General features: G+C 35.0%; 1 protein-coding gene and 12 non-coding genes across 13 annotated transcripts; all 13 read left to right on the top strand.

Moving 5' to 3' along the window:
* Positions 1 to 749: 749 nt before the first annotated feature.
* LOC128206209 (40S ribosomal protein S8-like) lies at positions 750 to 14,624 on the top strand. Its single transcript, XM_052908520.1, has 6 exons — positions 750 to 794; positions 1,002 to 1,108; positions 1,482 to 1,581; positions 3,076 to 3,251; positions 7,989 to 8,118; positions 14,467 to 14,624. Exons 1-6 carry the CDS (start codon positions 791 to 793, stop codon positions 14,574 to 14,576), a joined length of 627 nt encoding a protein of 208 aa, XP_052764480.1. The 5' UTR covers positions 750 to 790; the 3' UTR covers positions 14,577 to 14,624.
* On the top strand, positions 5,267 to 5,343 carry LOC128207054 (small nucleolar RNA SNORD58). Its single transcript, XR_008256647.1, has one exon. It is a non-coding gene; the product is annotated as a small nucleolar RNA SNORD58 (small nucleolar RNA).
* Positions 6,172 to 6,248, top strand: LOC128207055 (small nucleolar RNA SNORD58). The gene has a single exon (XR_008256648.1). It is a non-coding gene; the product is annotated as a small nucleolar RNA SNORD58 (small nucleolar RNA).
* On the top strand, positions 7,126 to 7,201 carry LOC128207060 (small nucleolar RNA SNORD58). Its single transcript, XR_008256653.1, has one exon. It is a non-coding gene; the product is annotated as a small nucleolar RNA SNORD58 (small nucleolar RNA).
* LOC128207052 (small nucleolar RNA SNORD58) lies at positions 7,781 to 7,857 on the top strand. Its single transcript, XR_008256645.1, has one exon. It is a non-coding gene; the product is annotated as a small nucleolar RNA SNORD58 (small nucleolar RNA).
* On the top strand, positions 8,505 to 8,581 carry LOC128207053 (small nucleolar RNA SNORD58). The gene has a single exon (XR_008256646.1). It is a non-coding gene; the product is annotated as a small nucleolar RNA SNORD58 (small nucleolar RNA).
* On the top strand, positions 8,963 to 9,039 carry LOC128207056 (small nucleolar RNA SNORD58). Its single transcript, XR_008256649.1, has one exon. It is a non-coding gene; the product is annotated as a small nucleolar RNA SNORD58 (small nucleolar RNA).
* On the top strand, positions 10,679 to 10,755 carry LOC128207057 (small nucleolar RNA SNORD58). Its single transcript, XR_008256650.1, has one exon. It is a non-coding gene; the product is annotated as a small nucleolar RNA SNORD58 (small nucleolar RNA).
* On the top strand, positions 11,179 to 11,255 carry LOC128207062 (small nucleolar RNA SNORD58). The gene has a single exon (XR_008256655.1). It is a non-coding gene; the product is annotated as a small nucleolar RNA SNORD58 (small nucleolar RNA).
* Positions 11,772 to 11,848, top strand: LOC128207059 (small nucleolar RNA SNORD58). The gene has a single exon (XR_008256652.1). It is a non-coding gene; the product is annotated as a small nucleolar RNA SNORD58 (small nucleolar RNA).
* On the top strand, positions 12,783 to 12,859 carry LOC128207051 (small nucleolar RNA SNORD58). The gene has a single exon (XR_008256644.1). It is a non-coding gene; the product is annotated as a small nucleolar RNA SNORD58 (small nucleolar RNA).
* LOC128207061 (small nucleolar RNA SNORD58) lies at positions 13,472 to 13,548 on the top strand. The gene has a single exon (XR_008256654.1). It is a non-coding gene; the product is annotated as a small nucleolar RNA SNORD58 (small nucleolar RNA).
* Positions 14,242 to 14,318, top strand: LOC128207058 (small nucleolar RNA SNORD58). The gene has a single exon (XR_008256651.1). It is a non-coding gene; the product is annotated as a small nucleolar RNA SNORD58 (small nucleolar RNA).
* Positions 14,625 to 17,518: the final 2,894 nt, after the last annotated feature.

Raw genomic sequence — 17,518 nt, 5'->3', positions numbered from 1 at the left:
GCAAAACTAAACAAGTAGTGTGCAGTGTTTTAAAATTTTTGCTATTACATTGTTCTATCATTTAATATGTTTCCGAAATTACAAAGCATTCTGCATTACATAAGAATGTATGTCTGTTGTTAATAAAATTCATTATGCTTTATCGTCCTCCATACCATCTCCAATGACTTACATGCTAGAACTGTCCCAAAAAGCTAAACATAACTTAATTTAAAGATACATATATGTAGAGAGAGAGAGAGAGAGAGAGAGAGAGAGAGAGAGAGAGAGAGAGAGAGAGAGAGAGAGAGAGATATTATACATAATGACTTCCGAAACAAATGTAGATTTAACTCCTTACATTTATATGAACCACACCACGCCAAAACAAATAACGATGGGGACAAAATATGGACTTTTGGTAATACCTCAACATCTTTACTGCTAGATAATACTTTTACAACTTTTAGTTGAATAAGTTAAACAGTTTCAGTAAAACAAAGTGTTCACTTTGTGACCTGCATTAACCCTACATTGTACATAATCCCAGCTTTGTCTCAACTTTTGAGCTTTAATTTCGCTCATTTATTGACAGGATGATGGCCGTTTGCTTTTATGAAATTATGGCTGGTGTTAAATGTAGTCATAGGTAGGTAAGATGACCGTTAATGTGGCATGGGAGATCACTGTGTTGGAGTCTAACTAATGGTTTAAGGTAACCAAATGACGATTCAGACGATCTTATTCGCTAACTGGTATCTCGTTGTCAGCGAGAAAATACGTGAGCTTATCCTTTCCGGAAACAGCCAACATGGGTTCGTACTGAACATTTTGACCGTAGACCTGCAAAATCGATCAACATCTTAATATTAAACTTTTAACATGGGATAAAAGGTTATAAAATGGTTAAAGGAGACATTAATATAACTATCTACCAACATTTTGGCTGTCATTGCGTTTATTTACGTTTAAAACATGAACTTTACTATTTTGAGACCTGATTTTTTTTCCACTGTTTACAGGTATTTCCCGTGACAAGTGGCATAAACGCAGGTCGACTGGTGGTCGTGTCAACCAGCTTCGACAGAAGCGAAAGTTCGAACTTGGTCGTCCACCATCAAATACTAAAGTAAGTGCTCTTTTCTTTAAAAAAACACGAACTTAAAATAGTTTTTTTTTGCAATTGAACGAATGTGCGTTAAACATAACGTTAGAAAAAATAATAATGTCATTGGTGACAAAGTTGAAGTGGCCAGAATTTGTCTGAAAAAGGTGTAACTAGAAAGCTTATTTCATGCGTTTAGTTTAGTTTAAATGTGTATGGAAAATTGCTGAAATTTGGGGATCACCTCATGTTACAAAAGGGCAGTTAGAAACAGACCCTGGTGGGTCAATTCAGATAGCCAGGGTTTTTAACACCGCTACCTGGTTATTTTGAAAGTGTTAAGATACACCATTGCACTTCTTACATTTAAAAAAAAAATGGCATGCATTTTTTACAGCTTGGACCAAAACGAATCCACACTGTGCGGACACGAGGAGGTAACAAGAAGTACAGGGCTCTTCGTCTTGACACTGGCAACTTCGCTTGGGGATCAGAGGGTAATTTCATGAGTTAAAACGTACTCATTTCTCTTTAAACAAATCTTGGAAACCAACCACAAATCTCTCGTATATGTTTCAGTTCATTTTCAAATGGAAAAATGTCCAAAGAAAATTTGGTAGGTATTTTTTCTTGCCAAATTCAGAATTATAGAACATAACTTGTTTCTGTGAGTTTTTGTTTCTGTGAGTTTGTTTAAAGTTAAACTCTGAAAAATCTTCTAAGTATTAATTATATCTTTAACACAAGTTAAAGTGAAAATTTAACAATGAGATTGTATTGAATTTCTATCCAATGCCATGAACACCTTTACATTGAACGAAGAAAACAAATAGTGGATTAGAACAATATATGTAAATCTCACTGTGTGGAAGACAATGATGATTTTCATAACACCATCTTTCGGCTGAGTTCCATGATGGCAATCTATTGATCCTGATGTCTTCCATTATAAACATGAAAAGCGGTCTAACGCAATTTCGTTTTTTAATTTGCTTTGGAAAAATTAACGGATTAAGTGAAGGCCATGTAGATCTCGCTTTTGGGAAGACAATGATGATTTTCATAACACCATCTTTCGACTGAGTCCATGATGGCAATCTATTTATCCTGATGTCTTCCCAGTATTAAGATGCAGAGTCTGACTGAATTTCGTTTTTGTTGTATTTGCTTTGGAAAAAAAAAATATTTATTTATGGTGATGACCACAGGGCTTTTTCACCAAAAATTGTGAAGAGGCCTAGCCTTTTCATTTAGGGAAATTTAAACGCGTGAAATTCTGCAAATTTGGAAATTTAAATGCGTTAACGTCTCAAAATGGGAAATTGAAAACAATATAAATCTATGGAGTAATTGGCCCTCGAATAACGTTTAAATTATACAGCTTTCTTCTTATTTCAACTTTAAAGATAAAAAAGAATAATTTGCTCAATCAAAATAAATTTTTATTGTAAATTTTTTAAGTAAGATCTTCCTTTTTGGGAAAAATATCTGGGAATATGAAAAAAATATCTGGAAATTGGGGAAAAATGCCACTTTTACCAATTGTGAAGTAGCCTTTTTAAGCAAAGAAGGTGAAAAAGCCCTGGACCATGTAGATCTCGCTGTTTGGAAGACAATGATGATTTTCATAACACCATCTTTCGGCTGAGTTCCATGATGGCAATCTATTGATCCTGATGTCTTTCATTATAAAGATGCAAGGCAGTCCGACTGAAAAAAAAAATGAATATGGTGATGACCATGTTTGGAAGACAATGATGATTCTTATTACACCATCTTTCGGCTGAGTCCCATGATGGCAATCTATTAAACCTGAAGTCTTCTGATTTTTAAGATCAAAAGCAGTCGGACTGAATTTCGTTTTGTTATTAAACTTGCTTTGGAATATTATATATATACGTAATGGTATTTGTAAAAAAAAAAAATTCCTTTTTAAATTCCAGTTTATCATGAAAAGCAAAATTGCAGTATTCATCTTTTATTATCTTCAGCTGTCGCCCGTAAGACTAGGATCATCGATGTGGTTTACAATGCCAGCAACAACGAGATGGTGCGCACCAAGACCCTGGTGAAAAGCGCCATCGTCCAGGTTGACTCCACACCATTCAGACAGTGGTACGAGAACCACTATGCCGCTCCCCTCGGACGCAAAAAGGGTGTTAAATTGGTAAGGTGGAATAAATGATGTTTTATTTAGAATTTTGAATATATCTTTGACTTGGCTTTATAAATGTGTTTATCAATGTAAGCTTGAATTCGAATCAAGTAAAGCGCAAGGTTTGTTAAAAAAACGAACTCATTTTGTTCTAAATAATTGTTTATAATGAGTGACCTGGAACTATGGCAAGTCCTGCTGGTGGAGTCATATATACCTAAATCTTACTGTAATACATATATATTTGGGCTTGTATTACAGTTTTATGATTGGTTGTTAAGAACATAAAGTATCTGGCTTGGTTAAGAAAATAGTCTTTGCAACATCGTGTGGTGCTAACCATCAGTAAGTTTGGAAATGTAAGAAATACATATTTTCAAAGATGAAGACCTTTAAAAATATCTTGACCTGTGCATTGCGTATCTCCTTCCTTGGCTTTGTGCTATTGAGGGTCTTTTGTCAATGCTACATTAAAACAGGCTTGGCATCGTTGGACTGCAGAGACAGTGACTGTAGTCTTGGTATTTACACCTGTGACATTCTCCCATGTATAACAAATTTAGCTATTGTAAACAAATTAAATTCTTCCCATCAAATGCTCTCAGGTCATTTGTAATTTGTTAAAAGTAAAACTTAAGGAGATTTTCAATTGCAGGTTTAAAATTTTCGCATTTATATGTGTTGTTTTTAGATTGTTGTATGACATTTTCCTTATGTTAATTTTAGGAGGCAGGTCTGCTTGTCTCCAAGCCAGTTTGAAACTTCATCAGTCTTGCTGTTAACTGCTTTCATTAGACCAATATAAAACTTTCCAATAGTCATAACTCTGTAACAGAAAGTAGCAGGCAGAGTTTCCTTGATTGACCACATGGATCAACCAAGCTATTAACATTTTTTTCCAGTTGCCCTTAAACTTGCTTAAATCCTGCTGTTGCCTGGATAGGGCTATGCTTCTTCCCCACTGGGAGCCTTATATATTTTCACTCAAAAAATATTTTTGAATGTACAATCATTTTGTTATGTCTGGTTATATCATCGCGATGTTTAAAAACCAGTGCACTGCGTATCTCCTTCTCTGAATGTCAATTGTCACCGAGGGTCGCTTATCAATGCAACATTAATACAGGCTTGGCATCGTTGGACTGCAGAGACAGTGACTGCAGTCTTGGTATTTTCACCTGTGACATTCTGCATAAAAGTGTTGACTGTTAATGACTACTATTCTGTACAATTTTTCTCACATTTTCCTATCCCTGGTTATGGGCTATAGAGGCAGTGATTGAAATGTGTCCAAAACAACTAGCCTGAAAGTATATCTTTGCAAAGCTGTGTTTTTGTTTTTTCTTTAATTCTTCATCGTGAAGCTCCTCGACAATTACACTAATTTCATTGATATATAATCGGTAATCAGTTTGACTGAAATGAATATATACCGTATTGACAATGCTTTTGATGGTATAATTTACAAACTTTAAATTAATTATGGTGTTCATGTCTGTTCAAAGAAAAAGTTGTGTAAAAGGTACGAAATATGTGATGTTCAGAGTTTTGATGGAAAAATTTCAGTTGTATTTCCACATGCATTGCGTATCTCCTTCTCTGAATGACAGTTGTCACCGAGGGTCGCTTGTCAATGCTACATTAATACAGGCTTGGCATCGTTGGACTGCAGAGACAGTGACTGTAGTCTTGGTATTTTCACCTGTGACATCGTTTCTAATTAGTGGACAGTTGCTGTGTATGGATTAGATGATTCTACTACCCTTGATAGGACCTCGTAGTATGTTCTATAATGAATAGCTCCATTTGTTCCATCTCATTTAAAACTTGTGAGAAAAGATCGAACCTTTCCAATTTCCTTTACTGCTAATTTTGTAAAATATATTTGTAAACACCTACATTAACACTTTAAAATGAACTTGTATAGAGAGTAGTCCACCTTAAGTCGCTATCATGAAATTCATCTCATTGTAAATAAAGGGAGTTAAAAGTTTTTTAATGCATGAATTTTAAATATGACACTAAGTTTGCAATGATGAAATTCTTAGGACACCTTTTAATGTTCCATGAGAAAAACTTCAGCGTTACCAATACTCTGAGCAAACTTTGTGCCAACAGTCGTTGACTTCTTGACATACAGATATGATTAACTTAAAGTAGCTCTGACACCCTGAATGTATTTGACAAAACGGGCTTTAATAACAATGATCATTCTCGAGTTGTTTTGAGTCAGTGATGGAAGTGCACATGAGGATGGAAGTGCACATGAGGCAGCAGAATGGAAAAAGTTTCGAAATCTGTATTTTGAGAGTTCTTTATTGTGGAGCTGCCAGACCAAAATATTTTACTTGAAACATAAGGCCTAAAAAAATAGATTTGGTTCGGGTTAGAAAAGAAAATTGTGTGTAAAAGTTGAAATTCATGTTGGAAGGCATTGTCTATATCATGCTGCTAATAAAACCTTAAACAAGTGCATTGCGTATCTCCTTCTCTGAATGACAGTTGTCACCGAGGGTCGCTTATCAATGCAACATTAAAACAGGCTTGGCATCGTTGGACTGCAGAGACAGTGACTGTAGTCTTGGTATTTACACCTGTGACATCTTTTCTAATTTGTCAATAGATACTCTTTATGTTGAAAATGATTTCACTTCTTGATCATAGGACTTCATGATATGTATTGTTAAATGTTTGATTAGCTCCATGATTTGTTCAATGTCTTAAAACTAGCGAGATATTTGGATTAAATTTGACCAATTTACTACTGTTAATCTTTTTAAATGATTTTATAAACACTGAAATTCACACTTTAAAACATACTTTTAAAAACAATGGAAGTCCACTACAAGTTGGCTGTCATGAAATTCATCTCATTGTTAATAAAGGAGTTTAAAGGTTTTTTAAACTCTGGAATTTAAATTTGACACAGAGTCTGCAATGATGAAATTCTTAGGACACCTTTTAATGTTCCATGAGAAAAACTTCAGCGTTACCAATACTCTGAGCAAACTTTGTGCTAACAGTAGTTGACTCCTTCACTTACATTGAACCAGTACCTTGATAAATTTAAAGTAAAGCAACCTGAATATATCTTTCAAAACAGGCTTTAATAATAATCATTTTTTGGTTGTTTTGGGATTTTGGAAATGCACACAATGTGCCAGAATGTAAAAAGTTTGGAGAGCCAGGATTTTTTAGAGTTCTTTTCTTCCTTTTTTTAGCTGCCAGACTTAAAATTATTTGACTGAATTATTGTAATTGTATAGAGTGAAGTCCTTGTATTTGAAAAATAAGCGCACCGCCTCATTATTTTGAAGGTCTTTATTTGAGAGTTCATGTCTGTTGAAAGAAAATTATTTGTGTGAAATGCACAAAACATGTGGTGTTAAAATAATATTAATGTAATTTAAACTCTTTGAAACCAGTGCATTGCGTATCTCCTTCTCTGAATGTCAATTGTCACCGAGGGTCGCTTATCAATGCAACATTAATACAGGCTTGGCATCGTTGGACTGCAGAGACAGTGACTGTAGTCTTGGTATTTACACCTGTGACATCTTTTCTTATTAGTTGATAGATACCGTGTTTGTTCAAAATGTTTCCTCTAGTCTTGGATCATAGCACTTCATAGTATGTATTGTTTATGTTGGACAGCTCTGTGATAAGTTAACTTATTCAAAGCTTGTGAGATGAAGATCTACGCTAACCCAATTTCTTACTGGTAATCATGTAAAATGTTCTTGTTAAAACCAGATGTAGTTCACTAAATGTTCGCTGTTGTTACATTGTAAATTCAACTTGTCATAAGCTATGCAGTTGCAAGAAACTTTACTTCAAGAAATACAAATCTGAGAACTTAATTGCTAGTTTCCAGTAAATGCATACTTTGCGATGATGAAATTCTTAGGACACCTTTTAATGTTCCATGAGAAAAACATAGCGTTACCAATATTCTGAGCAAATCTTGTGCAAACAGACATTGAGATTGATTACTCATTTTAAACAGACCTGTTGAATAGTAAAGCCAGAGTGTTAAATGTAAAAAATATGACTGTGGTATCTTTATATTTTAGTGTGTTAAAAGTTTAAATCCATGAAGAAATAATCTCTCTATACAACTATAAATATATATTTTTATATTGTCTTTCTTTTTATGACTCTTGACTTTCTGTTAACAATCCTTAAAAACCAGTGCATTGCGTATCTCCTTCTCTGAATGACAGTTGTCACCGAGGGTCGCTTATCAATGCAACATTAAAACAGGCTTGGCATCGTTGGACTGCAGAGACAGTGACTGTAGTCTTGGTATTTACACCTGTGACATCTTTTCTAATTTGTCAAAAGATGCTCTTTATGTTCAATACGATTCTACTAGTCTTGATATAAGAAATCGTAGACCGCTTGTATGAATGTGTTTTTGATCGTGCTTGATCTATGACTCATTTGTATTGCTGAGGACTTGCACTAGGAGCGATTAAAAAAAACTTTTTCCTACTTGTTGATAGGATATTACCATCATCTTCATGAATAGTAACAAGAGTTTGCAATGATGAAATTCTTAGGACACCTTTTAATGTTCCATGAGAAAAACTTCAGCGTTACCAATCTTCTGAGCAAACTTTGCAATCAGTCATTGACATTGAATTCTCCTTTTATACATACCGGTTAATAAGAATTGTAGAGTATAAACCCAGACTGTATTTGACCAAAACAGGCTGTATTAAAAACAGTGATTCTTGTATTTTACAGAGCGAAGAGGACACCGCTCGTCTAAACAAGCAGCGTTCCAAGAAGACCATGAAGAAATACGAGGAGAGGCAAAAGACAAAGGCAGTGGAACAGGCCATGGAGGATCAATTTGCCACCGGCAGAGTTCTAGGTATGGCGAGTCAGGGGCTGGTGTTAAAGCTGTTTTAAGGGAGGGTTTAAGGGGTCTCCGATTGTTTCGTCAAATACAAGAAGTTGTAGAACCAGTGCATAAGCGAGTGATTGCACAAGTAACGAGTATAATAGTTGACGAGTTTTACTCATCAAAGGGTATATTGCTTTGCACTTCTTTTTGTCTATTAGTCAACCAAACCTTGTCTGACTGATAGAAGTATTAGGCCTACGGTCCTCAAACTTGGAAGGTAGTTTGGTCAAGCATAGTAATGGCTGAGGTTGGTAAATCAAAGTTAAAATTTACAGTGACTTTGAACATTAAACGCTTGTCCCATTAATAAACAGAAAAGTCTAAGGTCCTGGAACTCGATGTCAGTACACAGTTTGCTATGATGAAATTCTTAGGACACCTTTTAATGTTCCATGAGAAAAACTTCAGCGTTACCAATCTTCTGAGCAAACTTAAAACATATTGAAAATCAAACAACATGGTTCCCTTATCTACTGTCCCGTTATTGTCATAACTTAAAAAAAAATAACCTGCATGGGCAATTAAAATAAGGTATAAAAAATCTACCATTCATTTTGTAAACCAAGTAATGTCCTGTTTGAGTAAACTATTTACAGCAAATGTGCAGTATATGTACCTTTCATTTATGGTGTGTTCCAACATATGATGAGGCAATTGTGCGGAAACCTGAACACACATGATGGTTCATTGTAGCTCTGATGTTGGAAACTGCATGGACCTCTTGTCATTTATCTCATTTTAACACTGATTCAAAACATACCATGGCCAATCAAGTTTTACGTACTTCGAATTTTAATATTCTGCACCATGTTTGCTGTGATGAAATTCTTAGGACACCTTTTAATGTTCCATGAGAAAAACTTCAGCGTTACCAATCTGCTGAGCGAACATCTTGCATTCATTTATAAGGCTGGGCTTTTTGACAAAAATAGCTGATGGCAAACACTTAAATGAGGATTAATGTTTGTTTATCCAAAAATCTAATTGTGATGACTGCCGTCTGTATGGGTATGAGGGTTGAAGAAGGCTTGGGTTAAGGAATTGGTAAAGGGATCTGAGGTTGCTTGTCAAATAGGGGGAACAACTAGACAAGCAGGTGGAACAAGTCCTTCAAAACCAGTTTGCCGCTGGCAGAACTCTAGGTATTTGGAGTTTGGCTAAGGGGTGTTGGGAGGTCTGGGTGTGTCAGACCTAATCATGATTCTGTAATATATCAGTATCTACCGAGCTCTGCGTCAAAACCTTAGGAAGAGCTTGTACATATACATGCTCGTCTTCGATAAGCGATCATGATTTTTTCAATGTTCGGCCAAAAAAAAAAATAGGTCTGTTTCCGGTCGCCCGACCGACCCTCTTATTTCCGCGCCGACCCTATACTTTTTATTGGTGTAAAAGTTAACTGTGCGCATATTTAGTACTTTTCGGTACTTTCTTTCCGTTAATTCTTTGGTCTCATTACGAATTCGGTAATTTGATAAGCAGTCTATTAAAATGGCGGCACCCATGTCGAGTTCGTCAGTCAATAATCGTACAGTTATATATTAATCCTGCATAGCAATGTCCATGCTCTCCACGAGATCCTCGTGGGTATAACTGTAAGTTATGTGACGTCACACAGTGTGACTCTTTGATCTGAAGCCGATAGAATGTGTTTATTCAGTTCAATGCATGTATAAAATGGTGTTTTAATTAACTTGATGAAGGATTTTCACTACAGGCTTAATAAATAAGTTTATGACCATTGATTACTACGGATAAATTAATAAGTGGTAAAATGCAAACATGAAGAAAAAAGGCAGGTTAAACAAACATGTAAATAAAATGTAAAAATGGTAATTTTCTATGTTTTCGGACAGCGAAAAAAATAATTAATTTAAGGTGTCCGAACTCTTAGGTGAATTACGGTATCACTTTCAAATAGTTAGTGTCTTAAATTTAGTACTAAACATAGTTTTGAGATTTAAATAAGAAATTAAGTTTCATACTCTTAATTCAGTTGAGAATGGAAACGCTTTGTGAACACGGGTCAGGTGTACTTCGGAGATCATTGAAGTGACAAAAACAGCTTCTGGCAATGTTTGGAATTTTAATATTCTATCAAATATAAGAATAGCATTATAGCACAAATGTGAAATTGGTAAAAATGAAAAATTGACAAATCTGAGGCACTCTTTTTCGACATCTGTCATACAGACAAACATGTTCAACAATACATGCATTTATATTCTAGAAAATGTATATCTATACATTATAATTAATACACATTATACAGTTCTTAATAAATGAATGGACTTGTATTTACATTTTATGCTTTAGTACCTTTTAAAATTGTCTCATGCGCAGTTAATATGGTTGTTTTTGAATAAAAGTCAGCCACCTTCTATTCTAGATCACTTCCCCCCCCCCCCCCCCCCCCCCCCAAAAAAATAAAAAATAAATAAATAAAATGCCTACCTACCTACCCTCTTTTTTTTGGGAAGGAGACCGGAAAGGAACCTATTTTTTTTTTTTGGCCTTAGTTCACAGTTTGTTATGATGAAATTCTTAGGACACCTTTTAATGTTCCATGAGAAAAACTTCAGCGTTACCAAACTTCTGAGCAGACTTGTGATAAAGCTAGAAAATGTATACTGAAATAAACTCTTACACAATAAATATTGTCATAAAAATACAGATTCTCGTAAACTCACACATGGAAATGTGTTTCTTGTAATTTAAACATTGATGAGCTGGAAAAACTATGAATACTTCTGTTATCCAAAAAATCCTTTTCTCAGTAATGAATGTGCAGGACTTGAGGTAAAAATCTTAATATTTTCCAACAACTGATGAGGCAATTGTGCATAAACCTGAACACAAGTGATGGTTCATTGTAGCTCTGATGTTGAAATCAGCATGAACCTGGGTTGACTTGAAAATTCTTTTAGATTTAGACACTGATAAAAAGCGAGTTTAAAATATTACTGCCAGTTCAGTGTTATTTATTACCTATGAATTAGGATTTAATAATATGTAAAACGATTAAGTTTGCTGTGATGAAATTCTTAGGACACCTTTTAATGTTCCATGAGAAAAACTTCAGCGTTACCAATACTCTGAGCAAGCATCAAGCATAAAATTATTATACCTTCAATGGATCTAATAATCAATTGGACTTCTAAATAAATAAATCCAGTTCAATTTTTACATTTTAAGTAAAAAAAAATAATAATATAATGATATCAAAATGACCTCTTCATATAAATGACCATGTTTTGACTTGAACGCCGTTGAACTACTTAAGACCAATGCTTTGACAGATGCCAGGATGCTCTAAGGAAACTATAAACCCATGTTGCATTACGGGTTGTGGGCTTTTAGAAAAAAAATACCATGCTCTTTGGCAATTCTGTCCTATCATCCTAACATATGATGAGGCAATTGTGCGGAAACCTGAGCACATGTGATGGTTCATTGTAGCTCTGACGTTTAAAAATCTTCAACATTTGTTGTTGGGAACCATATTTTTAAGAAAATTAGAATTGACCACATTTTAAACATGCAGTTAAATAATGGTCTATGTCATGATCAATTGGCAGTTGATTTAAAAACCTCCTATAAGTATCAATATGCACAATATTTTGCAATGATGAAATTCTTAGGACACCTTTTAATGTTCCATGAGAAAAACTTCAGCGTTACCAATACTCTGAGCAATTATTGAGCAGCTGTTGTCCAAAAATAAAAAATATATCCCTTATTAATATTTTGGCAGAATGATGATATTTCATACGGGAAAGGTTATAATTATATTGACCTTGGTGATTTCCATAGTCATAGTTACCCTGACTGCCGGTCCAGGATGAAATTAACCCTTTGCATGCTGGGTAAATTGTCGTCTGCTCAAAAATGTCGTCAGGTTTATTCTAAATTTCTTTCAATTTACTTAAAACTTTGGGCATATATTGACTGAGTGGCAAACAGCTTGGAACCTGACCAGGCGCCGAGTTACTCGGTGTCTGGTCTGGTTCCAAGCCGTTTGCAAAGCCTTTAAAATCGCCATCAGCAGTCTAAGGGTTAAACATATTTTACAAACCCAAGATAAGTGGGACTTTAGGCCACCAATTGTGATCAAAATTAGGGCAGGTAGTATTAACAGACTTGTAAGAATGTTTTTTCAAGCAAAGCAGTGAATGAATCATGGTTGCACAATGAAAACATTAATAGTCTTTAATTTTATGCGTTGTGTAGTTTGTCATACTGTGTCATTCTCAAAAGATTTTTTGAGGCGTGATTGGAGTGATTTGTTGGTGTTAAAAATGAAACTTGGGCTGATCAAATGATGAGAAAAAATACAACTGATCTCGTGATGGTTCATTGTAGCTCTGATTAACGTGACTACACTATCCGATAGTGTTACCACCTAAGATCTGGCCTTCTTCATCTAATGATCTTGCATCTCTCACTTTTCTGATATTCTGCAATAAATCTTTAAAATTACAAATTAGTACCAATTTAATATGATGCCCCTAGATTTATTTATTCCTATTTCAAGAATTTTCCTTCAAAGGTGTACATATTAAAACCCTAAAATTTCCAGAAAAATGCCTGCAGATTATTTTGTGAATCTGATTGTATTTCAGCCATGTAATTTGCAATGATGAAATTCTTAGGACACCTTTTAATGTTCCATGAGAAAAACTTCAGCGTTACCAATCTTCTGAGCAAATAAATAAATGTTGGCTGAAATTGAAGGTCTTTAGATAGTTGGTCAAGAATTCAAGAGATTCGATAGTTAAAATCGTCGCATTATGTTGCCAGTGATCAGACACATCTGTGTAAAAATGGCCCAAACAAATTATTAACAAAAAAATAATTGAGACTACCCAATTGATGGACGAACAATGGAATTCTCTCTCTGAATAATAACATTACTTGCTCAACTGTGGCTCTTAATTTTTGCTACATTTGTAAAATTAGTCATTTGAACCTTAAATACGCAACATTGCGAACAATTATTAACAGTATTGATCAAGTTCTAGAAGTGAAGGCAGGATGATGATAATTTAGACTCTGGGAGGGCAGACTTAGGTCGTATTGACCCTTACAGCTGTCCAAGGACCTCGTCTCATGTCATAGTTACTCTGACTGCCTTCATAACTTGTTCTAGTTGCAGCAAACAAATTCCAATCCAAGTCATACATATATATCATGGAAAGTTCCGTAGCAGTACAAAATGCCCTAATACATGCTTGTATAAGACATTGTGATTTTTTTTATTTCAATGTAAAGCAAAAATTGGTCGGCTACCTATAAAAAATGTTTTTAAGAGTCCTATAGTTTGCAGTGATGAAATTCTTAGGACACCTTTTAATGTTCCATGAGAAAAACTTCAGCGTTACCAATACTCTGAGCAAACACAAACACTTTGAAAGATGATACAGACCACTTTCTTAAGGCCAAAAAAAAAAGGTTTGTTTAGGGTAACCTTCTCAAAAAATTTGGGTAGGGATTTTTTTTTTCAAAATCTGTGGTAAGTTCAGAGTGTTTCCTTGCACATAGCAGTCTTTCCTACATTACTGTCATTGCCTGACTTTGTTTTATCATATAAACAATAATTCTGATCGTCCAATTCGCATTTATCAGCCCTTCGTAACTCTCTATTCGCTAACAAATATTTTTTTGCTCAGAAACGGAAAAAAATAGTTAGGGTCGGCGCATTTTTATAGGTAGGGTCGGGTTACCCGAAACAGACATTATTTTTTTTTTAGGCCTAATCATAATGCAGAGTTTAAAATAATACCTGATGCTGGCATGTATATTTTTGTAGAATGGTAAAGTAACCAGTTCACAAAAATATACATGTTGGCAATCTTAATGGCTTCAAAACATTGAAATAAAATTTGAAATAACCAGCCCAAATTCTCACACTAGTGCTTGGTATCAAATTCTCTAACAGGCCCTTTTATATAAAATATGTATTTTAGCAGGGCCGGAAATAAACCATTTTACTAGTGCAGTTCGTACTTGCATGTTTTATTTTATGTATTACTCAGAGGGGCGTTACAAAATCTGTATGTGGATGAAACTTTTTAATCATTTGAGAGAAGTTTGCAATGATGAAATTCTTAGGACACCTTTTAATGTTCCGTGAGAAAAACTTCAGCGTTACCAATCTGCTGAGCGAACTTCTCTTAAATTGTTGTGCTTTCTTCCAGTAAAACTGAAGGAATAACCAGTTGAAACTTAAGATTAAATATTTCTATGATAATCTTAAAAATGTTTGTTATTCTACAATACAAGCCTTGTACATTGTATTGATTTCTATATTTTCAGCGAAAATTGCTTCTCGTCCTGGGTGCACCGGTCGCTGTGATGGGTACATCTTGGAGGGCAAAGAGCTCGAGTTCTACATGAGGAAAATCAAGACGAAAAAGGGGAAATAGATTTGATAGCCTGTACAGTCTGCAGAAAAATAAAGAGAAAAACACTAATTTGTGTCCTAGTTATGTACTCGAACATGTGGTGTGTTTGTATTTGACCCAATGCAATAGTTGGGTTACATAAGAATGTCTTCACTTTGGCACTCTCCAGGTTTTTCCAAGATTGCTGAAATTCAACTATAAACAATGATTGATTCAAGGGTAGCTGTTAACTTGGATGTCAAATTGAGGTCAAGGAATGGTATTAGATATATATAGTTTAGTGTCAACATTTGATAGAATGGTGCTATCATAAATTATGCAATCAATTTGCAGTGATGACAATTTACCCTAAGATACATGTTGCATTTTAATTTACGTCCGAGGAAAATGGTCATCTCTCGTTCAAGTAAACCATTAAATAAACTAACACTTTACAGATAAGGATAAAATCTGGAGTTAGGTTAACAGGAGTTGGAAGATTCCTATTTGGGTGAAGGTCATCGTCAAAATTGTTGATCCTCTGAATATTCCGAATGTTTGATTAGGCTGATCAGCTCTATTTTAAAATAAACATAAGCTCACAGCTTCTTTATTTTCGACAATGTATAGTTAAATGTACAAGAGAATCATAACACTGGTTAAATGGATAGATCAAATGTAACCAAAATGTTCAATGATTGGTCAATATATATGACCGTGCAATAATATTCAAGGTTTGTTCAATTTATATGTATGTATGATCCTGAGTGCCAAAATAATTGGTCAATAGATGTGATTAGTTGTCACAGTAACGTCAACATTTGCCATTTTAAGGTTTTTTTATGAAAATATGATGGATGATGTAATCAATGGTGACTGGTGATAATCCTCGACCACACTTGACGGAATCCCTGAACTCGGGAGTATTGGTGAACATCATTTCCCTGCAGTGCATCGAGAAATAACCCATATATAAATATATGGCATTTGAAATAAACCATGCATGTATGGAGTAGTGTCACTGAATAACAATGTGCCACATTGCAATATTCTTTTATCTGAAGTTAATAAAAAACGGACCAAATTGGATCCACCAAATCATCTGCTCTTGACCGATCACATTTCATTCCAATTATATTTCCTGGTAGGTGATTCATGGTAAAACCTGTCAGTCAGGAATTGCATTGTCTTAGCAGGAGCTCGATTGAATATATCTTAACATTTCGCTGATGTTTTTGGACCAAAATATTTGTTTCCAGTAACTAGACCACGTGATGAATTGCGTCATAAATGCTACGTCGAAAGGCAATATTTTGCTTCGGATAAAGACTTTAAACAAGGATAACTTCACTATTTCTTCACCATTTTAAATGAAATAAAGCGCAGTCTATGCCGCTCACGGAGCCCCGCCTTCGGTCTTTAAAAGAGTTTGATTGAGATTTTAGTTTTTTAAAACACTTCGACAAACCTTTTCACAATACGGCCGTCTGACGGAGCACTGTCAAAACAGTATTTTGAAAACAGGTTTATCGAAGTGTTTGATGAAACTAATCATCTTATCAAACTTCTGTAATAACACAAAGGCCGGGCTCTGTAAGCGGCATAGTCTGCCCTTTGTTTTATTTAAATTGGTGTAATTAAAGAAACGTTATCTTTGATTTAAGTCTTTAATTTAGGTAGTGTTGCCTTCCGACATATATGGCGTAATCTATCACGTGGTATACACACACTGAGTAATGCATCTGAAAAAAATGCAACGCATAAAATGAATCTGGCTGTAGTGGGGAGCGAACCCACACTGGTACAGTCAAGAATTTATTTTGAAAACTGGCAACAAAACCACTCGCCAACGAGGACTCTTACATAAACTCAGGGATAATTTAATCTTTAAGCATTTTGCTTAAATGGTGGTCTTTAGGCAATATTTAAAATATATCAACATTTGTTATAGGGCTCCAGCCATTAGTATCTTAGTTTCATCAATCCTAATGATTTGCCACTCTATTTTCTCATAAAAATGCATGTTATAACACATTCGGGAGTCCCAAATTTTGATGCTCCAATTGATGTTTTATTTTGGAGGTTCTTGTAACATTAACTAACAAAATGATGGGAGTAAGGGCAGTTTGGTTAAGTTTTGAAAACTTATGGGCCAACCAGTTTTTGGTAAGATATCCAAAGTGCCAATAAACGTTGACATTACCAAGTTTGGTACTCCAGTCAAAAAAGAGCAGACGAGGTCGAATTAATTTTATTCGTAAACGATCCAATCTGCTGAACGACTTGTACGAGTTTGCTGGTTATCAAGACCTTCAGGAATATGACCAGTAAAGGCATATTACATATTTGTACAGTAATAATTAAGTAATGAAATATGAACTATAGGTTCATCATCAACATATTCAGTGATTGCGTCAGTCCGCAAGGAGTAGACTCGCAAGTGAGTAAACAGTGTATACATACACAGCAGGCAGGACTGTTTTCAAAATGAAAATTCCACTATTTACAATTACCATTTAAAAAAAGGATAAAAACATCGATCTCCTCGTGACTAGTATTTTGTATGTTGACTGGCCAGAGCTGATTGGAAAGCATCCATGCTGGTCTGGTCAACAACATCTTGTGGCAACTTGTTCCAAAACACGATGGTTGTGGGAAAGAAACACTTTTAGAAGATGGAAATGCGGGCTCGGATTTGGCTAAAGCGTTGGTTCTTCCCCGAAGAGGTCGAACATATTAGGTCTTGAAAGCATAAGACTTGGCGTTTGGAGAGCTAGATCGTATGTTTCGCCTGGTGAAGGACATGCGGAATTGGCATTTTTGGTGATGTTATATGTCCAAGAGGGGTCTGAAGAAATGGCAACTCTTATATATTTGGCATGAACTGCGGTGCGGAGTACTTGCCGCGGATACTATAGGCGTTGTGGATAGGCTTTTCTTTTTATGAAAATGTTGATGACCTTACATGTTTTTAGATTTAAAGC

This window comes from Mya arenaria, chromosome 10, assembly GCF_026914265.1.
Source record: "Mya arenaria isolate MELC-2E11 chromosome 10, ASM2691426v1".
NCBI classification, from domain to species: domain Eukaryota; kingdom Metazoa; phylum Mollusca; class Bivalvia; order Myida; family Myidae; genus Mya; species Mya arenaria.
The sequence above is the reverse complement of the archived record's forward strand: the minus strand, read 5'-3'. Positions and strand labels throughout refer to the sequence as shown.